The sequence below is a fragment of the Salmo trutta genome, chromosome 27, assembly GCF_901001165.1.
Source record: "Salmo trutta chromosome 27, fSalTru1.1, whole genome shotgun sequence".
NCBI lineage: Eukaryota > Metazoa > Chordata > Actinopteri > Salmoniformes > Salmonidae > Salmo > Salmo trutta.
In genome coordinates, this window is record NC_042983.1 from 41,222,741 (window position 1) to 41,246,559 (window position 23,819).

The 23,819-nt window shown below is 44.1% G+C and overlaps 1 protein-coding gene across 1 annotated transcript in view; it reads left to right on the plus strand.

Annotated features, from left to right (window-relative positions):
* The window catches only part of fras1 (Fraser extracellular matrix complex subunit 1), a 306,477-nt gene that overhangs the window by 119,754 nt on the left and 162,904 nt on the right, over window positions 1-23,819 (plus strand). Inside the window, exons 3-12 of the mRNA XM_029718140.1 lie at window positions 4,218-4,325; window positions 7,440-7,532; window positions 8,823-8,982; window positions 9,788-9,921; window positions 10,180-10,263; window positions 11,249-11,350; window positions 11,957-12,148; window positions 15,839-15,955; window positions 16,951-17,098; window positions 17,906-18,049. Of these exons, the coding sequence (XP_029574000.1) occupies window positions 4,218-4,325; window positions 7,440-7,532; window positions 8,823-8,982; window positions 9,788-9,921; window positions 10,180-10,263; window positions 11,249-11,350; window positions 11,957-12,148; window positions 15,839-15,955; window positions 16,951-17,098; window positions 17,906-18,049 (1,282 nt within the window). The remainder of the gene's footprint in view (window positions 1-4,217; window positions 4,326-7,439; window positions 7,533-8,822; window positions 8,983-9,787; window positions 9,922-10,179; window positions 10,264-11,248; window positions 11,351-11,956; window positions 12,149-15,838; window positions 15,956-16,950; window positions 17,099-17,905; window positions 18,050-23,819) is intronic.

Consider the following 23,819-nt stretch of genomic DNA (forward strand, 5'->3'; position numbering starts at 1 on the left):
AGTAGACCTTACAGTGAAATGCTGAATACAACAGGTGTAGAACTTACAGTGAAATGCTGAATACAACAGGTGTAGACCTCACAGTGAAATGCTGAATACAACAGATGTAGACCTCACAGTGAAATGCTGAATACAACAGCTGTAGTAGACCTCACAGTGAAATGCTGAATACAACAGGTGTAGTAGACCTTACAGTGAAATGCTGAATACAACAGGTGTAGGTAGACCTTACAGTGAAATGCTGAATACAACAGGTGTAGTAGACCTTACAGTGAAATGCTGAATACAACAGGTGTAGTAGACCTTACAGTGAAATGCTGAATACAACAGGTGTAGAACTTACAGTGAAATGCTGAATACAACAGGTGTAGACCTCACAGTGAAATGCTGAATACAACAGATGTAGACCTCACAGTGAAATGCTGAATACAACAGCTGTAGTAGACCTCACAGTGAAATGCTGAATACAACAGCTGTAGTAGACCTCACAGTGAAATGCTGAATACAACAGGTGTAGTAGACCTTACAGTGAAATGCTGAATACAACAGGTGTAGTAGACCTCACAGTGAAATGCTGAATACAACAGGTGTAGAACTTACAGTGAAATGCTGAATGCAACAGGTGTAGACCTCACAGTGAAATGCTGAATACAACAGGTGTAGACCTCACAGTGAAATGCTGAATACAACAGGTGTAGTAGACCTCACAGTGAAATGCTGAATACAACAGGTGTAGTAGACCTTACAGTGAAATGATGAATACAACAGGTGTATTAGACCTTACAGTGAAATGCTGAATACAACAGGTGTAGTAGACCTTACAGTGAAATGCTGAATACAACAGGTGTAGTAGACCTTACAGTGAAATGCTGAATACAACAGGTGTAGTAGACCTTACAGTGAAATGCTGAATACAACAGGTGTAGGTAGACCTTACAGTGAAATGCTGAATACAACAGGTGTAGTAGACCTTACAGTGAAATGCTGAATACAACAGGTGTAGTAGACCTTACAGTGAAATGCTGAATACAACAGGTGTAGTAGACCTTACAGTGAAATGCTGAATACAACAGGTGTAGTAGACCTCACAGTGAAATGCTGAATACAACAGGTGTAGTAGACCTTACAGTGAAATGCTGAATACAACAGGTGTAGTAGACCTTACAGTGAAATGCTGAATACAACAGGTGTAGTAGACCTCACAGTGAAATGCTGAATACAACAGGTGTAGTAGACCTTACAGTGAAATGCTGAATACAACAGGTGTAGTAGACCTTACAGTGAAATGCTGAATACAACAGGTGTAGTAGACCTTACAGTGAAATGCAGAATACAACAGGTGTAGTAGACCTTACAGGGAAATACTGAATACAACAGGTGTAGGTAGACCTTACAGTGAAACGCTGAATACAACAGGTGTAGAACTTACAGTGAAATGCTGAATACAACAGGTGTAGTAGACCTTACAGTGAAATGCTGAAAACAACAGGTGTAGTGGACCTTACAGTGAAATGCTGAATACAACAGGTGTAGTAGACCTTACAGTGAAATGCTGAATACAACAGGTGTAGTAGACCTCACAGTGAAATGCTTACAGTCAGGTTGTCAGTCAGCATGTCCAGTGAAACATTAGAGTCCATGTTATTGTGAAATAGTTTACCCTAAAGCTGTGACAGACTGCTCTGTGTGACAGACTGCTCTGTGACAGACTGCTCTGTGTGACAGACTGCTCTGTGACAGACTGCTCTGTGACAGACTGCTCTGTGTGACAGACTGCTCTGTGTGATAGACTGCTCTGTGACAGACTGCTCTGTGTGATAGACTGCTCTGTGTGATAGACTGCTCTGTGACAGACTGCTCTGTGTGACAGACTGCTCTGTGTGATAGACTGCTCTGTGATAGACTGCTCTGTGACAGACTGCTCTGTGTGACAGACTGCTCTGTGATAGACTGCTCTGTGTGACAGACTGCTCTGTGTGACAGACTGCTCTGTGTGATAGACTGCTCTGTGACAGACTGCTCTGTGACAGACTGCTCTGTGTGACAGACTGCTCTGTGACAGACTGCTCTGTGACAGACTGCTCTGTGTGACAGACTGCTCTGTGACAGACTGCTCTGTGTGACAGACTGCTCTGTGACAGACTGCACTGTGTGACAGACTGCTCTGTGACAGACTGCTCTGTGTGACAGACTGCTCTGTGTGACAGACTGCTCTGTGACCGACTGCTCTGTGTGACAGACTGCTCTGTGTGACAGACTGCTCTGTGACAGACTGCTCTGTGACAGCAGAGGCTATATACAGTAGAGAGGCTATATACAGTAGAGAGGCTATATACAGTAGAGAGGCTGTATACAGAAGAGAGGCTATATACAGTAGAGAGGCTGTATACAGAAGAGAGGCTATATTCAGTAGAGAGGCTATATACAGTAGAGAGGCTATAGTAGAGAGGCTATATACAGTAGAGAGGCTATATACAGTAGAGAGGCTATAGTAGAGAGGCTATATACAGTAGAGAGGCTATACACAGTAGAGAGGCTATACACAGTAGAGAGGCTATATACAGTAGAGAGGCTATATACAGTAGAGAGGCTCTAACAGTAGAGGCTCTAACAGTAGAGAGGCTATAACAGTAGAGGCTCTAACAGTAGAGAGGCTATATACAGTAGAGAGGCTATAACAGTAGAGAGGCTATATACAGTAGCGAGGCTATAACAGTAGAGAGGCTATATACAGTAGCGAGGCTATAACAGTAGAGAGGCTATATACAGTAGAGAGGCTATAACAGTAGAGGCTCTAACAGTAGAGAGACTATATACAGTAGAGGCTCTAACAGTAGAGAGGCTATGACAGTAGAGGCTCTAACAGTAGAGAGGCTATATACAGTAGAGGCTCTAACAGTAGAGAGGCTATATAGAGTAGAGAGGCTATATAGAGTAGAGAGGCTATATACAGTAGAGAGGCTATATACAGTAGAGAGGCTATAACAGTAGAGTCTCTAACAGTAGAGAGGCTATATACAGTAGAGAGGCTATATACAGTAGAGATGCTATATACAGTAGAGTCTATATACAGTAGAGAGGCTATATACAGTAGAGAGGCTATATACAGTAGAGAGGCTATAACAGTAGAGAGGCTATAACAGTAGAGAGTCTATATACAGTAGAGAGTCTATATGCAGTAGAGAGGCTATATACAGTAGAGAGGCTATAACAGTAGAGAGGCTATAACAGTAGAGAGGCTATAACAGTAGAGAGGCTATAACAGTAGAGAGGCTATATACAGTAGAGAGGCTATATACAGTAGAGAGGCTATAACAGTAGAGAGGCTATAACAGTAGAGAGGCTATATACAGTAGAGAGGCTATATACAGTAGAGAGGCTATAACAGTAGAGAGGCTATAACAGTAGAGAGGCTATATACAGTAGAGAGGCTATATACAGTAGCGAGGCTGTATACAGTAGAGAGACTATACAGTAGTGAGGCTAAATACAGTAGAGAGGCTATATACAGTAGAGAGGCTATATACAGTAGAGAGGCTATATACAGTAGAGAGGCTATAACAGTAGAGAGGCTATAACAGTAGAGGCTATATACAGTAGACAGGCTATATACAGTAGACAGGCTATATACAGTAGAGAGGCTATAACAGTAGAGGCTATATACAGTAGAGAGGCTATATACAGTAGAGAGGCTATATACAGTAGAGAGGCTATAACAGTAGAGAGGCTATATACAGTAGAGAGGCTATAAAGATTGTCCAACCACTCTGCATTCTCAAAGGGTTCCACTGCCTTTTAGTTTGAAACATCCCCGTTTATCTGTACTATTTCAGGACTTTTATTGCTGTCAATAATACGCATACCAGAGTGAGTATGTTTTTTTTGTTTTTTTTGGACTAAGATAAAGACACAAAGAGTGTCTGACAGCAGATGTGCGTCCGGTACTTTAGAAGCCTGTTTCAATCACTGTTGTATGCAAATGGATAGAAACCCACAGGACGGCCAATGGAAAGACTTGCATTTTTTTTTTTATATTGTGACGTATGATACAAATGGGCAGTATAATTCAACCCAAGACCTGCTGTTTATTTAACTAACTGCTACATTATGTGTTTAACTGTCTCGCTTGGAATTAGTGGCTTTTACACAGGAAATATGACTTACCTTTTTTTGTTGTTGGAACTTGAAGTCAGGAACTTTGTTATTTGTGTCCGCAGAACAACACCTTGTGGAGACCGGACTCCTGTCAGGAGTGTCAATGCTTCAGCGACATCACCGTCTGTCAACTTGATACCTGCCTCAACCCACACTGTGACTACCAGAGGGTAAGATAACAGAGGGAGGGAGGGAGGGAGGGAGGGAGGGACTCTCTTATATGGTGTATATGGTATAGATGGTATAGATGGTATAGATGGTATAGATGGTATAGATGGTATAGATGGTATAGATGGTGTATAGATGGTATAGATGGTGTATAGATGGTATAGATGGTATAGATGGTGTATAGATGGTATAGATGGTGTATAGATGGTATATATGGTGTATATGGTATAGATGGTGTATAGATGGTATAGATGGTATAGATGGTGTATATGGTATAGATGGTGTATAGATGGTATAGATGGTATAGATGGTATAGATGGTGTATATGGTATAGATGGTATAGATGGTATAGATGGTATAGATGGTATAGATGGTATAGATGGTATAGATGGTGTATATGGTATAGATGGTGTATATGGTATAGATGGTATAGATGGTATAGATGGTGTATAGATGGTATAGATGGTATAGATGGTGTAGATGGTATAGATGGTATAGATGGTGTATATGGTATAGATGGTATAGATGGTGTATATGGTATAGATGGTGTATATGGTATAGATGATGTATATGGTATAGATGGTGTATATGGTATAGATGGTGTATATGGTATAGATGGTGTATATGGTATAGATGGTATAGATGGTATAGATGGTGTATATGGTATAGATGGTATAGATGGTGTATATGGTATAGATGGTATAGATGGTGTATAGATGGTATAGATGGTGTATATGGTATAGATGGTATAGATGGTGTATATGGTATAGATGGTGTATATGGTATAGATGGTATAGATGGTATAGATGGTATAGATGGTATAGATGGTATAGATGGTGTATATGGTATAGATGGTGTATATGGTATAGATGGTGTATATGGTATAGATGGTGTATATGGTATAGATGGTATAGATGGTGTATATGGTATAGATGGTGTATATGGTATAGATGGTGTATATGGTATAGATGGTGTATATGGTATAGATGGTGTATATGGTATAGATGGTATAGATGGTGTATATGGTATAGATGGTGTATATGGTATAGATGATGTATATGGTATAGATGGTGTATATGGTATAGATGGTGTATATGGTATAGATGGTGTATATGGTATAGATGGTATAGATGGTGTATATGGTATAGATGGTATAGATGGTATAGATGGTGTATATGGTATAGATGGTATAGATGGTGTATATGGTATAGATGGTATAGATGGTATAGATGGTGTATAGATGGTGTATATGGTATAGATGGTATAGATGGTATAGATGGTATAGATGGTGTATATGGTATAGATGGTATAGATGGTATAGATGGTATAGATGGTATAGATGGTGTATATGGTATAGATGGTATAGATGGTGTATAGATGGTATAGATGGTATAGATGGTGTATATGGTATAGATGGTGTATAGATGGTATAGATGGTATAGATGGTATAGATGGTGTAGATGGTATAGATGGTATAGATGGTATAGATGGTATAGATGGTGTATATGGTATAGATGGTATAGATGGTGTAGATGGTATAGATGGTGTAGATGGTGTATAGATGGTATAGATGGTATAGATGGTGTATATGGTATAGATGATGTATATGGTATAGATGGTGTAGATGGTATAGATGATGTATATGGTGTATATTGTATAGATGATATTTATAGTATATTTGGTATATATAATATAGATGGTTTATATGGTATTGATGGTGTATATGGTATAGATGGTGTATAGATGGTATAGATGATGTATATGGTATTGATGGTGTATATGGTATAGATGGTGTATATGGTATAGATGGTATAGATGGTATAGATGGTATAGATGGTATAGATGGTATAGATGGTGTATATGGTATAGATGGTATAGATGGTGTATAGATGGTATAGATGGTATAGATGGTATAGATGGTATAGATGGTATAGATGGTGTATAGATGGTATAGATGGTGTATAGATGGTGTATATGGTATAGATGGTATAGATGGTGTATATGGTATAGATGGTATAGATGGTGTAGATGGTATAGATGGTATAGATGGTATAGATGGTGTATATGGTATAGATGGTATAGATGGTGTAGATGGTATAGATGGTATAGATGGTGTAGATGGTATAGATGGTATAGATGGTGTATATGGTATAGATGGTATAGATGGTGTAGATGGTATAGATGGTATAGATGGTATAGATGGTATAGATGGTGTATAGATGGTGTATATGGTGTAGATGGTATAGATGGTGTATATGGTATAGATGGTGTATATGGTATAGATGGTATAGATGGTATAGATGGTATAGATGGTGTATATGGTATAGATGGTGTATATGGTATAGATGGTGTATATGGTATAGATGGTATAGATGGTATAGATGGTATAGATGGTATAGATGGTGTATAGATGGTATAGATGGTGTATATGGTGTATAGATGGTATAGATGGTGTATATGGTATAGATGGTGTATAGATGGTATAGATGGTGTATAGATGGTATAGATGGTATAGATGGTGTATATGGTATAGATGGTATAGATGGTATAGATGGTATAGATGGTGTATAGATGGTGTATAGATGGTATAGATGGTATAGATGGTGTATATTGTATAGATGATATTTATAGTATATTTGGTATATATAATATAGATGGTTTATATGGTATTGATGGTGTAGAGGGTATAGATGGATGTTGTGGATGGATAGTGTGGATGGATGGTGTGGATGGATGGTGTGGATTCATGGTGTGGATGCATAGTGTGGATGGATGGTACAGTATAAGTGGATGGTGTGATGCAGATGTGAAAACAGCATACTGTGTACAGGCTGGCCTTTCTCTACAACACCCAGTGTTACATCAGACATATGAGTCATTTAGCAGACGATTTATCTAGGGCGATTTATCTAAGGCAGTCATCTCAACATACAGTAGCTGCTGTAGTTAAGACAACCACATATCTCAGTCATGGTAAGTACAACTTCCTCCAATAAAGCAGTAAAGTCAGTAAGAAAAGAAAAGCAAATATGTGTTTGTTTTATTAGTGTGGCTTCCTCTTACATTCTGCATTATCAGACTCACTAATACTGTATTGCCTCTGTCTCTCTATACAGGGAGACCGGTTGAGGATCCCTCCCAACCAGTGTTGTCCTGAATGCCTGCCCTCCTCTCAGGGCGCTTGTCAGCATGATGAAGCTGTTTATGGGGTCAGTCAATGACACGTAACGCTGTGGAGGACCAGAGAAATTATCTGCTGTCTCCCCTCCTTTCCCCTCCTCTTATCCTCCTCCCCCTCCTCTCCTCTACCTCCGCCCCTCTCCTCTCTCTTCCCTCTCTTATCCTCTCCTCTACCTCCGCCCCTCTCCTCTCTCTTTCCTCTCTTATCCTCTCCTCTACCACCGCCCCTCTCCTCTCTCTTCCCTCTCTTATCCTCTCCTTTACCACCGCCCCTCTCCTCTCTCTTCCCTCTCTTATCCTCTCCTCTACCACCGCCCCTCTCCTCTCTCTTCCCTCTCTTATCCTCTCCTCTACCACCGCCCCTCTCCTCTCTCTTCCCTCTCTTATCCTCCTTCCATTCCTCTCCTCTACCTATGTCCCTCTCCTCTCTCTTCCCTCTCCATTCCTCTCCTCTACCTATGTCCCTCTCCTCTCTCTTCCCTCTCTTATCCACTCTGCCTAATGCACAATTGCTTTCTTGTTAGTCTCCACTTTTGCCTACTCACAGAGTTGGTTGACCTGAGGTATTTTTAAGTAGAACAAGCCACCTTGGCCAGAGTTTAGAATTCCATTGGTGTCGCTTAAGAGTCAAGCGTCTTTCACACTTTTACAAGGCCTACTGAGGCTGAGTTTTTAGAGGATCCTCCTGGGCCCTTTCAAGGCTTAGCTAACTGAGTTGCTGAAGGGGAGAGCGGAGGAGAGAAGCGTGAGAAAATGTAGTGGGTTGACTAACAGGCTACATGTATGTGGTATAAGGATAGAATGTTAATTTGTGTTGTTATTCATTTGTTTAGGGTTGAGGCTATAGGGAGTTGAGATACTAGCGACTTATAGAATACAGCTAGTGGTCAAGATCACATGTTCCTTCTCCTCTTTCTCTCTCTCTCTCTCTGTTCATATTCTCTCTCTCCTCTCCTCTCCTCTCCTCTCCTCTCCTCTCCTCTCCTCTCCTCTCCTCTCCTCTCCTCTCCTTTCCTCTCCTCTCCTCTCCTCTCCTCTCCTCTCCTTCCCCCCTCCTCTCCTCTCCTCTCCTCTCCTCTCCTCTCCTCTCCTCTCCTCTCCTCTCCTCTCCCCTTCCCATTTTGTTGTTCTGTCTCTGTTCTAAGCCTCTCACCTCTCCAACCCCTCCCTCCCCTCCCACCCTCCCTCCCTCCCTCCCTCCCTCCCTCCCTCCCTCCCTCCCTCTCACATTGTAAACAATAATTTGTTCTTAATTGACTTACCTGGTTAAATACGTGTTGAATAAAATCTAATAAAACACTACCCCCTCCTCCCCACAGCATGACAGTCAGTGGAGTGTCTCTCAGTGCCAGGTGTGTGTGTGTTCTGGGGGTAGCGTATCCTGTAGTCAGAGACCCTGTCCTCCTCTCAGCTGCCCCCCAGACCAGATCGCCTTCACCCCCGCCGGAGACTGCTGCCCCAAATGTGCCCGCCGTGGAGGTAGGTTTTCACAGAGAATGAAGGTTGCCTCAGGTTAGCTCCCGTATCTGTCAGATGTATTATATATGTGCTGTGGTGCCTTCTGCAGCTCTACGCAAGGCGGCTAGCTAGATAGCTAGCGCCTGAACAAGGGAATTTCCCTTTTGCTGCTTGCTAAAAAACTTGATATTGTCTCCTTTAAGGCTTTTACCTCGTCTTCAGGTTGCATTTCTTCTCAGTAGTTTTTTCCTAGCCGGGTTTGTCTGTGTAAATTGACAAGACGTGATCTACATGCAAAGTAGGGGTAGTTGTTGAGCGAGTTAGCGTTAGCGTTAGCGTATGCACAGGAACCTTTGCTAACGTACTGTAGCATGAGATGATAGTTAGATGCTACATGCTACATGCTAGCTAGATAGATGTTATGAAACGTATGAGTTGAAGTATCTCTGACTCCACTTGCTCTTCAGGACTTTTGTTCCTGTGTTAAGGACCCCTGGGACTGTCCACTCCACTGCCGGATCCATAATATAACACCCAGGATGTTAGCTGGGTTTCTAACTGAGCACCTCTCTAATGCATATAGTGACTATACACACACACACACACGCACTCACACACTCACTCACTCACACACTCACTCACACACTCACACACACACTCACACACACACAAAAACAAACCACAACTTTGCTCTTTACTGTACTTACAGTGTGTCTCCGTGTGTGTGTGTGTGTGTGTGTGTGTGTGTGTGTGTGTGTGTCTGTGTGTGTGTGTGTGTGTGTGTGTGTGTGTGTGTGTGTGTGTGTGTGTGTGTGTCTGTCCACAGCATCCTGTTCCTGGGAGGACCATGAGTACAGGGATGGGGAGGAGTGGAGGCCCAGCCCGTGCTCTAAGTGTGTGTGTATGAACAGACTTCCTCAGTGCTTCACCGCAGAGTGTCAGCCTGTCGTCTGCAAACAGGTTAGTACGACTGTTACACACACACACACACACACACACACACACACACACACACACACACACACACACACACACACACACACACACACATACACACACACACACGCACAAGGACACACACACACACACACGCACACACATGCACACACACGCACGCACATACGCACACACACGCACACACACACACACACACACACACACACACACACACACACACACACACACACACACACACTGACGTGTGTTTCTCTCCAATAGCATGAGAGTCTGGTGATCCAACCTGGACAGTGCTGTCCACAGTGTTTCTCCACCTCCTGCCTGTCTGCTGGGAAGGAGTACAAGGTACTAGAACTTCTCAGTGTGTGTGTGTGTGTGTGTCTGTGCGTGCGTGCGTGTGTGTGTGTGTGTGTGTGTGTTTGTGTCGCACCACCATTCAATAGTGGGTTTGTTTTTGTTTACCTAAGAACTGTTATACTCAGCCCAGGCAACACTGCCCACTGCCCACTTCCCACTGCCCACTGCCCACTGTCCACTTCCCACTGTCCACTTCCCACTGTCCACTGTCCACTGCCCACTTCCCACTTCCCACTGTCCACTGCCCACTTCCCACTTCCCACTGTCCACTGCCCACTTCCCACTGCCCACTGTCCACTGCCCACTGCCCACTGCCCACTGCCCACTGCCCACTGTCCACTGCCCACTGCCCACTGCCCACTGTCCACTGTCCACTGCCCACTGTCCACTGCCCAACGTCCACTGCCCACTGCCCACTGCCCACTGTCCACTGCCCACTGCCCACTGCCCACTGCCCAACGTCCACTGCCCACTGTCCACTACCCAACGTCCACTGTCCACTGCCCACTGTCCACTGTCCACTGCCCAACGTCCACTGCACACTGCCCACTGCCCACTGCCCAACGTCCACTGCCCACTGTCCACTGCCCAACGTCCACTGCCCACCGTCCACTGCCCACTGCCCAACGTCCACTGTCCACTGCCCACTGCCCAACGTCCAGTGTCCACTGTCCACTGTCCACTGTAGGTTGCACTGAGATTAAAACCTTCTCTCTCTCTCTGTATTGTTCATGTCATGTAGTGAATGGAGAAAACAGGTTAACTCTGCCACTGTGGTAGTTGTTGTACTTACACAGTGTTGTGTAAGGGAAAGTTATGTCTGTGTGTGTGTGTGTGTGCGTGTGTCTGTGTGTGTGTGCGTGTCCTGTGTGTGTGTGTGTGTGTGTGTCTGTGTGTGTGTGTGTGTGTGTGCGTGTGCGTGTGTCTGTGTGTCTGTGTGTGTGTATGTGTGTGTGTGCGTGTGTGTCTGCAGCATGGTGAGCAGTGGCAGAAGAGCGGCTGCACCAGGTGTGTGTGTGATCGGGGCCAGTCTCGCTGTCACACACACACCTGTCCACCCAGGACCTGTGAGAAGGTCAGTACTGTCTGTCTGTCTGTCTGTCTGTCTGTCTGTCTGTCTGTCTGTCTGTCTGTCTGTCTGTCTGTCTGTCTGTCTGCCTGTCTGCCTGCCTGCCTGCCTGCCTGCCTGCCTGCCTGCCTGCCTGCCTGTCTGTCTGTCTGTCTGATTGCCTGTCTACCCCGTATATTAGTAGCATGAACACCAGATACACAGAAAGTGTCTATGGATGTTATTATCTGTTACTACCTCGGGGCAGATCTTTTCTTGAGCGGATGGTCAGTGTGGCCGGAAGATAATTACAAATCATTTGTAGACTGCAAATGGACCACAAGAAGCTCAAACAGATATTATATTTGACTAAAACATAATAATGTCAAACCTTGCTTACATTTGTATAACGGTAACATGTGTCTTGTGTGGGAACAGATTTAAAATCACTTGGAGCTGATGTCCTGGTGTTTTTAGTCTTTTATGTCTAACAATGAAATTTGGGGGCCAAATAAAACCCCCCGTGAGCCAAATTGGGGAACCCTGATGTACACTATTTATAATTCATTTATTATTGCTTATTCGTGAAAGTTATTATAAAGTGTTTCCGACCCTTCCCATGATCCCTTGCAGGGCCAGACCAAAGTGAAGAGGGCGGGGCGGTGTTGTGACGAGTGTGTTGCCGCCAAGGGCAGCTGCCTGTACGAGCTCACCGTCCGTTACCACGGTGACATGTGGAATACAACCGACTGCGAGTTTTGCACCTGCGAGAGTGGACGGGTCCTCTGCCAGAGAGCCCAGTGTGCCCGAGTCGAATGCCCGACGGTAGACCAAACCCCACTGAAAATAAATAGAACATATAACGTTTTATCTGCATTCCTACTGGCTGCCGTTTTTTGTTGTTGTTGTTGTTGAATAAATAAAAATGTTAAACCAGGATGTAACATAGAGGATTCATCATGGATATCTCCCTTCATTATAACACATTATTTACTAGATCAGTAGATTGCTTGGCCTACATACAGAACCATACAAGAGTCTGTGGCAGGAGTTTTATGGGGGCAAAAGAAGTACAAACACAGGCTTGAAATACAGTGAATTTTACTCTAGAGTATTTCAAATGTTCTGACTTCAAAAGCTTTAAAAGCTCGATTCCATAAGACCCGTAAGATCCATAGCACTGGAATGAAAAGGGTTAGGGCAAGATACATGTGGAATAAACATAAATCGCTTTTTCTACCTTATCAGTCTTTCAAGTTAAAGCCGCAATAAATAGGTCGTTTTTTGGGGGGGGGCGATCCCGACCAAATTCACATAGAAATGTCAGTTAAAACCGTAGATCTGTTATTCTCATTGAAAGCAAGTTCTAAGAAGCGGTAGATCTGTTCTATGTGTGTTATTTCTATGTTTCCTGTTCTTAAGTTTTATTTTTGCATCTTTTACTTGTGGTTTTGTACATCAGCTTCAAACAGCTGAAAATACAATATTTTTTGGTTATGGAAAATATATTTCACAGCGGTTTAGATGCTACAACGATTCTCTACACTATACTTTGCTTGTTTTGTCACACGAACTGAAATTAGGGCGAACGATTCGAATTTTCTCAACCAGGAAATGGCGGAGCGATTTCTGCATAGTGCATCTGTAAACAAATAAACACACGTTTTGATTATTTTCACACGGTAAGAGTCACATTTAAATTTACAAAAATTTAAAAAAAAAAATTTCTAGTCAGACATTAAAGTTAAACAGAAATAAAACAACTTTAATATTCTTAGCACGTGTTATTAGTCCCTCATCATTAATCATTGTGTAATGCAGTAAACAGCCTGTTAAGTATTCATTAAAGGAAAAGCAGCGTCGTTGGACTGACTCCAGATCAGATTGGCCAAGGTCACACAGCATGACTAGAGATGCCTAGAGAAGTTACACACATATGGATCTGAAAAACACAATAATCATCTGCTTGTTCTGTTTCCGAGGAGATACTTTCACCATTTCATTTAACAGTAAATGACTGAAATGAATGGCAAACTATATGGCTTTAACATGGACTGTTTCACACACAGCAACATCATCAAAACAATAGCAATTCTTTCAACAAGACTAACATTCAATTGTTTGTTATATATTTTATATGAAGGCAGAATGTTCCGGTAGTTTATTCTCAAATTCTATTAATACCCGGGTGCTTTGCCTCTAGTTCCTTCCAACCATGGCAATAGCAATCAACCAAGGTCATATAACAGAAACAAACAGGGCCTGCGTTCCAAAAGGCACCCTATTCCCTACATAGTGCACTACATGGCTCGGGTATAAAGTAGTGTACTATGTAGGGAATAGGTTGCCATTTGGGACGCAGACAGGGATTTTCCCCATGAATGTAAATGGCATCTTTCTATTGGCGGTAGTTGACTAAATAGACTAAGGATAGATTCCTTTGGACTGAAGGAAAGAGGGAGAGAGAGAATACAAAGAGGTGGAAGGAGAGAAAGATGAAACAGAGACAGATGGAGCAGGTAGAGAGGGAGAAGGAGAGACAGGATGGAACAGGTAGAGAGGGAGAAGGAGAGACAGGATGGAGCAGGTAGAGAGGGAGAAGGAGAGACAGGATGGAGCAGGTAGAGAGGGAGAAGGAGAGACAGACAGATGGAGCAGGTAGAGAGGGAGAAGGAGAGACAGGATGGGGCAGGTAGAGAGGGAGAAGGAGAGACAGGATGGAGCAGGTAGAGAGGGAGAAGGAGAGACAGATAGATGGAGCAGGTAGAGAGGGAGAAGGAGAGACAGACAGATGGAGCAGGTAGAGAGGGAGAAGGAGAGACAGGATGGAGCAGGTAGAGAGGGAGAAGGAGAGACAGACAGATGGAGCAGGTAGAGAGGGAGAAGGAGAGACAGGATGGAGCAGGTAGAGAGGGAGAAGGAGAGACAGACAGATGGAGCAGGTAGAGAGGGAGAAGGAGAGACAGACAGATGGAGCAGGTAGAGAGGGAGAAGGAGAGACAGACAGATGGAGCAGGTAGAGAGGGAGAAGGAGAGACAGACAGATGGAGCAGGTAGAGAGGGAGAAGGAGAGACAGACAGATGGAGCAGGTAGAGAGGGAGAAGGAGAGACAGACAGATGGAGCAGGTAGAGAGGGAGAAGGAGAGACAGACAGATGGAGCAGGTAGAGGGGGAGAAGGAGAGACAGACAGATGGAGCAGGTAGAGAGGGAGAAGGAGAGACAGACAGACAGATGGAGCAGGTAGAGGGGGAGAAGGAGAGACAGACAGATGGAGCAGGTAGAGGGAAGAGAAGGAGAGACAGACAGCTGGAGCAGGTAGAGAGGGAGAGAAAAAGAGACAGACAGATGGAGCAGGTAGAGAGGGAGAGAAGGAGAGACAGGATGGAACAGGTAGAGAGGGAGAGAAAAAGAGACAGACAGATGGAGCAGGTAGAGAGGGAGAAGAAGAGACAGGATGGAACAGGTAGAGAGGGAGAAGAAGAGACAGACAGATGGAGCAGGTAGATGGAAGAGAAGAAGAGACAGACAGATGGAGCAGGTAGAGGGAAGAGAAGAAGAGACAGACAGATGGAGCAGGTAGAGGGAAGAGAAGAAGAGACAGACAGATGGAGCAGGTAGAGGGAAGAGAGGGAGAAGGAGAGAGAGACAGATGGAGCAGGTAGAGAGGGAGAAGGAGAGACAGACAGATGGAACAGGTAGAGAGGGAGAAGGAGAGACAGGATGGAGCAGGTAGAGAGGGAGAAGGAGAGACAGACAGATGGAACAGGTAGAGAGGGAGAAGGAGAGACAGACAGCTGGAGCAGGTAGAGAGGGAGAAGGAGAGACAGGATGGAGCAGGTAGAGAGGGAGAAGGAGAGACAGACAGATGGAGCAGGTAGAGAGGGAGAAGGAGAGACAGGATGGAGCAGGTAGAGAGGGAGAAGGAGAGACAGACAGATGGAACAGGTAGAGAGGGAGAAGGAGAGACAGGATGGAGCAGGTAGAGAGGGAGAAGGAGAGACAGGATGGAACAGGTAGAGAGGGAGAAGGAGAGACAGGATGGAGCAGGTAGAGAGGGAGAAGGAGAGACAGACAGATGGAACAGGTAGAGAGGGAGAAGGAGAGACAGACAGATGGAGCAGGTAGAGAGGGAGAAGGAGAGACAGACAGATGGAGCAGGTAGAGGGGGAGAAGGAGAGACAGGATGGAGCAGGTAGAGGGGGAGAAGGAGAGACAGATAGATGGAGCAGGTAGAGAGGGAGAAGGAGAGAGAGACAGATGGAGCAGGTAGAGAGGGAGAAGGAGAGACAGACAGATGGAGCAGGTAGAGAGGGAGAAGGAGAGACAGGATGGAGCAGGTAGAGGGGAGAAGGAGAGACAGGAGATGGAGCAGGTAGAGAGGGAGAAGGAGAGACAGGATGGAGCAGGTAGAGAGGGAGAAGGAGAGAGAGACAGATGGAGCAGGTAGAGAGGGAGAAGGAGAGACAGACATATGGAGCACAAACACTCACGTGTTGTTTGCTCTTCCAAACAGGGTTCAGAGCTGGTCCACCTACCAGGGAAGTGTTGTCCTGAGTGTCAGTCCTTGAAGACCTCCTGTGTCTACTCAGACTCTGATCAGTCCTCAGGGAAACCACAGAGACCACTAGTGGTAATGTATACCGTATCACTTGGTTAACCAGTCAAGGTATTTGAAATCTACCCAAAGTGCCAATTGTTTCAGTGTATCATTCAAATCTCATAAAAATCGTTGTCTTTTCCCCTTTCTCTGTCTCTGTCTCTCCCTTTCTCTGTTTCTGTCTCTCCTTTTCTCTGTCTCTGTCTCACCTTTTCTCTGTCTCTGTCTCACCTTTTCTCTGTCTCTGTCTCACCTTTTCTCTGTTTCTGTCTCACCTTTTCTCTGTCTCTGTCTCTGTCTCACTCTTTCTCTGTCTCTGTCTCTGTCTCACCTTTTCTCTGTCTCTGTCTCTCCTTTTCTCTGTCTGTCTCTCCTTTTCTCTGTTTCTGTCTCTCCTTTTCTCTGTTTCTGTCTCTCATTTTCTCTGTCTCTGTCTCTCCTTTTCTCTGTCTCTGTCTCACCTTTTCTCTGTCTCTGTTTCTGTCTCTCCTTTTCTCTGTCTCTGTCTCACCTTTTCTCTGTCTCTGGCTCTGTCTCTCCTTTTCTCTGTCTCTGTCTCACCTTTTCTCTGTCTCTGTTTCTGTCTCTCCTTTTCTCTGTCTCTGTCTCACCTTTTCTCTGTCTCTGTTTCTGTCTCTCCTTTTCTCTGTCTCTGTCTCTCCTTTTCTCTGTCTCTGTCTCTCCTTTTCTCTGTCTCTGTCTCTCCTTTTCTCTGTCTCTGTCTCTGTCTCTCCTTTTCTCTGTTTCTGTCTCACCTTTTCTCTGTCTCTCCATTTTTCTGTCTCTGTCTCTCCCTTTCTCGCTCTCTCCACTCTCCACCCCGCTCTCCCTCTCATCTATCTCTCTTTCTCTCCCTCTCTCTGGATCTCCCCCTCCCTCTCTCTCTCTCTCTCGTTCTCCCTTGCCCTCCCCCCCTCTCTCTCTCTCTCTCTCCCTCCCTTTCTTTCTCTCTCTTTCTCTTCACCTCTCCCCCTCACCACCCTTCCCCCTTCCTTCCCCTTCTCTCCTTCTCCCCTATCTCCCTCTAGAACCAGGAGAGATGGAGTGAGGGCCCCTGTAGGGAATGTGAGTGTCGTGAAGGCAGGGTGACCTGTTACCTGATGACCTGTCCCATCTGCCCCCTGGGAACTTTGGCTGTACCCCACCAGGGAACCTGCTGCCCTGAGTGTAAACAGGGTAAGAGTCTCTCTCTCTCTCTCACACACACACACACGCACGCACGCACGCATGCACACACACACACACACACACACACACACACACACACACACACACACATACAGCTTTATTTTCATGACATTTCTCGACTTTTTGGGGAGTAAAAATGTTTGACCATTAAAAATCCTATTTTCCCAAAACCTTAACCCTACCCCTAACACTACCCAAACACCTCTAACCAGAACCTTAACCAGAACCCTGACCCCAAAACTCTTAACCCTAACCTCAAAACCCTAAACCTATCCTATAAAGGGATACTTTGGGATGTTGGCAATGAGGCCCTTTATCTACATCCCCAGAGTCAGATGGACTCCTGGATACCATTGTTATGTCTCTGTGTCCAGTATGAAGGAAGTTAGAGGTAGTTTATATCTAATGCTGATGCTAACTAGCGTTATATTGTTAAGTAGTGTTCAGTGTCTGTGTGTGGAATGGAGTCTGGCTCTAGTTAAATACTGGCCCATTCTATTCTCAACAAAGTAAGGAATAGGTCACAGGTAATCAGACACTGGCAGCCAATAAGGTAATCAGACAGCCACTGGCAGCCAATAAGGTAATCAGACAGCCACTGGCAGCCAATAAGGTAATCAGACAGCCACTGGCAGCCAATAAGGTAATCAGACTGCCACAGGCAGCCAATAAGACTCTCAATAGCCAAATTAGAACACACTCAGCTTCTCAATATCTCTCTCTCTCTACCTGTTGTGTGTGTGTGTGTGTTTGTGTGTGTGTGTGTGTGTGTGTTTGTGTGTGTGTGTGTAACAGTCCAGTGCCAGAGGGACTGCCTGTCTTGCTCGGGGACCCCTGACCACTGTGAGAGCTGTAAGGACTCTGACTCTCTGCTGCTGGACGGACACTGTGTGTCCACCTGTCCTCGCGGTTACTATGCCGATGGAAAAGTGTGTGCAGGTAAAGTACTGTATGACACATTTATTAGCCCAACTCACACACACACACACACACACACACACACACACACACACACACACACACACACACACACACACACACACACATACGCACACACTCCTTAACATGTGGGCTGCCACAAAAAAAAAAAACTTTTTAAAGTTGTGATCATATTACAGAGTAAAACAACAACAAAAACATGTAGTATGTAAAGGCAAATAACCAGAAAGATGTGAGCCTCCACCCCCAACCTCCCATCTCCCCAACCTCCCATCCCATCTCCCCAACCTCCCATCTCCCCAACCTCCCATCCAACCTCCCATCTCCCCTAACCTCCCATCTCCCCAACCTCCCATCTCCCCAACCTCCCATCTCCCCAACCTCCCATCCCATCTCCCCAACCTCCCATCTCCCCAAGCTCCCATCCCACCTCCCCGAGCTCCCATCTCCCCTAACCTCCCATCTCCCCAACCTCCCATCTCCCCAATCTCCCATCTCCCCAACCTCCCATCTCCCCAACCTCCCATCTCCCCTAATCTCCCATCTCCCCAACCTCCCATCTCCCCAACCTCCCATCTCCCCAACCTCCCACCCCATCTCCCCAACCTCCCACCCCACCTCCCCAACCTCCCATCTCCCCAACCTCCCATCCTATCTCCCCAACCTCCCATCTCCCCAACCTCCCATCTCCCCAACCTCCCATCTCCCCAACCTCCCATATTCCCAATCTCCCACCTCCCCAACCTCCCATCTCCCCATCCTCCCATCTCCCCATCCTCCCACCTCCCCAACCTCCCACCTCCCCAACCTCCCATCTCCCCAACCTCCCATCTCCCCAACCTCCCACCCCATCTCCCCAACCTCCCACCCCACCTCCCCAACCTCCCATCTCCCCAACCTCCCATCCTATCTCCCCAACCTCCCATCTCCCCAACCTCCCATCTCCCCAACCTCCCATCTCCCCAATCTCCCATCTCCCCAACCTCCCATCTCCCCAACCTCCCATCTTCCCAACCTCCCACCTCCCCAACCTCCCATCTCCCCAACCTCCCATCTTCCCAACCTCCCACCTCCCCAACCTCCCATCTCCCAAACCTCCCACCTCCCCAACCTCCCATCTCCCCAATCTCCCAACTCCCCATCCTCCCATCCCATCTCCCCAACTTCCCGTCCTATTCCACCAACCTCCCATCCTATTCCACCAACCTCCCGTCCTATTCCACCAACCTCCCGTCCTATTCCACCAACCTCCCGTCCTATTCCACCAACCTCCCATCCTATTCCACCAACCTCCCATCCTATTCCACCAACCTCCCATCCTATTCCACCAACCTCCCATCCTATTCCACCAACCTCCCGTCCTATTCCACCAACCTCCCATCCTATTCCACCAACCTCCCATCCTATTCCACCACCTCCCATCCTATTCCACCAACCTCCCGTCCTATTCCACCAACCTCCCATCCTATTCCACCAACCTCCCATCCTATTCCACCAACCTCCCGTCCTATTCCACCAACCTCCCATCCTATTCCACCAACCTCCCATCCTATTCCACCAACCTCCCGTCCTATTCCACCAACCTCCCATCCTATTCCACCAACCTCCCATCCTATTCCACCAACCTCCCATCCTATTCCACCAACCTCCCATCCTATTCCACCAACCTCCCGTCCTATTCCACCAACCTCCCATCCTATTCCACCAACCTCCCATCCTATTCCACCAACCTCCCATCCTATTCCACCAACCTCCCATCCTATTCCTGTCCCTCGTACCATCATGGTCACCTAATCATCCCCAGCTTTCAATTGGCTCATTCATCCCCCTCCTCTCCCCTGTAACTATTCCCCAGGCCGTTGCTGAAAGTGAGAATGTGTTCTCAGTCAATTTACCAGGTAAAATAAGGGTTAAATAAAAATAAGAAAATGGGAAGCATTAAACTACAGAAATTAAGCAATAGATATCGACAATAGATATTCTGATGGTTAAAACAGCTCTTTTGTTAGTTCATCTACTGAGGTTGGATTGATTGATTTCTCTTAAAGTTTCTGCCATTGTTTTTTTAGTTAGTTAGTTAGTTAGTTAGTTAGTTAGTTAGTTAGTTAGTTGTTTTAGTTATCTAAGTTAGTTATCTACTCCCAAATATTTAAAATGGGAAACAATTGTGACTACATAACTAGAGACGGAGTCCTCCATCAGGGTCTTGATAGGAAGTAGGGCTGATTTGGTTTGATTTAATCTTAGAAATTGAGATTAAACTGAATGTATCTATAATCTTTAATGTGTGATTGGGAATGATTGAGATACATTGTCTAGCTATAGTAAAATATTGTCTTTGTATAATGAGATGACGTGATCAGTAGATTTTAGGGAAATTGGTGTTATTTCCTTCGATTGACAAATTGCCTCGGCCAGGAGTTCCATGGATAATAAAAATAGCAAAGAACAAATCGTATCACCGTGTCTGCGGCTTCAAGTGGCTCTGAACGAAGCAGAGCCGTTATTGCCTGTTATGATGGATTGGCATATAGGATCTTAATCATATGAATGAAATTGGAGCCAATTCCCATATGTTCAGACCAGAGATATGACCATTCTAGTCTATCAAAATCTCTTTCTACATCTAGAGATAAAGCAGCCCAATGAGCTGTTGTTTCTGACGAAGCATTTAAGATATGTAACAGTGGACGGAGGTTATCCGAAGATAAACATTTTTAACAAAAACTGCTTTGGTCCATGTGGTTTCGAGACGAGACGACAACATTTTGGAAAATAGTTTAATATTTTTTGTTAATCAAAAATAATGGGAAGAATCATGTCTAAACCACTTGGTGAGAACACAGTGACTTCCTTACCTTTATCTTCTAAAAGCGGAATTAGTGCTGTATTCACATCTCTCCTAAATTAACCTTTGTGAATGGCTGTGTTAATCATTTAGAGCAATAGTAGAACTAATTGATTCAAAATTTGAGAGAGATTTGGGCTTAATTTATTCGGGCATAATTTCGAGATATTTGGGCACCCACCGAGGCAGCTTCCTCTGTTGAGAGAAGAGGACTTCTTAATTATTTTAGAAAGGACTTAGTCTGGCATGGTTTGGATTTACAATCAGAGGAGTAAAGTTCTTTATAGAAGCGGGAGAATATTTGATTGATTCATTTGGTTTCAGATTTAATATTTGCTATGTCAGCTAATTGATCATTACTGCCTAGCTTGTTGGCCAGTAATCGACTAGGATGATTACCATGGAATGAATGGTTCAGTCCAACTCAATGGATGGCAAATTCTGATCTTTGTCTTATCCATAAATTAAGTTTTGTATTGACTTTGGAAAGAATATCTACCTGGTCTGAAAACAGTTTTTGTTGAGAACACTCTAACGATGTTAACAATATTTCCAATTCTGATATCTTCTTTAATTGGGATTTATTCAACCCAGATGCAAATGCATTTGCATTATTTTTTTGTAAAAACTTTCGTGGCATCCCATAGAATCCGGGGGTCATCGACTGAATTTCTATTGATCCATATTATCTAATTTAGTTCAATTTCGAATTGATGACAGAATGTAGGATTTTGTAGTAATGAAACGTTGAAACGGCAACTTGTGGCTCTTTTAGGAGACTCTGAAATGTGTAAATGGCAGTAGTAGGCGTGGTGGTCAGACAAGCTCATATGTCCAATTTCGATGTTTTAATTTTTTTTAAATCGATTCTGGAGAATAGTTTATGCCTGTTGGAGTAGAAAGTGTACCATTCGGAAAGTATTCAGACCCCTTGACTTTTTCCAAATTGTTTTACATTACAGCCTTATTATAAAATTGATTAAATAGTTGTTTTTTCTCATCAATCTACACACAATACCCCATAATGATGAAGCAAAAACATGTTTTTAGAGTTTTTTGTAAATGTAAAAAAAATATATATATATATATATATCACATTTACATTAAGTATTCAGACACTTTACTCAGTACTTTGTTGAAGCATCTTTGGCAGCCATTACAGCCTCGAGTCTTCTTGGGTATGACGCTACAAACTTGGCATACCTGTATTTGAGGAGTTTCTCCCATTATTATCTGCAGATCCTCTAACGCTCTGTCAAGTTGGATGGGGAACGTTGCTGCACAGCTATTTTCAGGTCTCTCCAGAGATGTTCGATCGAGTTCAAGTCTAGGACATTCAGAAACTTGTCCCGAAGCCTCTCCTGTGTTGTCCTGGCTGTGAGCTTAGGGTCGTTGTCCTGTTGAAAGGTGAACCTTCGCTGCAGTCTGAGGTCCTGAGTGCTCTGGAGCAGGTTTTCATCAAGGATCGCTCTGTACTTTGCTCCGTTCACCTTTCCCTCGATCCTGACTAGTCTCCCAGTCCCTACTGCTGAAAAAACATCCCCACAGCATGATGCTGCCACCACCATGCTTCACCGTAGGGATAGAGCCAGGTTGCGTCCAGATGTGACGCTTGGCATTCAGGCCAAAGAGTTCAATCTTGGGTTCATTAGACCAGATAATCTTGTTTCAGTAAAACATTAAATAAGTAAACATTCTAAGACCTTTCCAGTTCAGTTAACAAACTTGGTGAGTTAGTGTGACTAATGAAGAAAAAGTCAAATGAAAGGAAAAATGACAAATTTGCTTAAACAGTCAATAACATACTGTAGAAGTACGGGTAATAACATACTGTATCTGTAGGAGTAAAAACATACTGTAGGAGTAATAACATACTGTAGGAGTAATAACATACTGTATCTGTAGGAGTAATAACATACTGTATCTGTAGGAGTAAAAACATACTGTAGCTGTAGGAGTAATAACATACTGTAGGAGTAATAACATACTGTATCTGTAGGAGTAAAAACATGCTGTAGCTGTAGGGGTAATAACATACTGTAGCTGTAAGAGTAATAAAATACTGTAGCTGTAGGAGTAATAACATACTGTAGCTGTAGGAGTAATAACATACTGTAGCTGTAGGAGTAATAACGTACTGTAGCTGTAGGAGTAATAACATACTGTAGCAGTAATAACATACTGTAGCTATAAGAGTAATAACATACCGTAGCAGTAATAACATACTGTAGCTGTAGGAGTAATAACATACTGTAGCCGTAGGAGTAATAACATACTGTAGCTGCAGGAGTAATAACATACTGTAGCTGTAGGAGTATTAACATACTGTAGGAGTAATAACATACTGTAGCTGTAGGAGTAATAACATACTGTAGCAGTAATAACATACTGTAGCTGCAGGAGTAATAACATACTGTAGCCGTAGGAGTAATAACATACTGTAGCTGCAGGAGTAATAACATACTGTAGCTGTAGGAGTAATAACATACTGTAGGAGTAATAACATACTGTAGTTGTAGGAGTAATAACATACTGTAGGAGTAATAACATACTGTAGGAGTAATACCATACTGTAGCTGTAGGAGTAATAAAATACTGTAGCTGTAATAACATACTGTAGGTGTAGGAGTAATAACATACTGTAGCTGTAGGAGTAATAACATACTGTAGCTGTAATAACATACTGTAGGTGTAGGAGTAATTCCATACTGTAGGAGTAATAACATAATGACGCTGTAGGAGTAATAACATACTGTAGTTGTAGGAGTAATAACATATTGTAGCTGCAGGAGTAATAACATACTGTAGCTGTAGGAGTAATAACATACTGTAGGAGTAATAACATACTGTAGGAGTAATAACATACTGTAGCTGTAGGAGTAATAACATACTGTAGGAGTAATAAGATACTGCAGGAGTAAT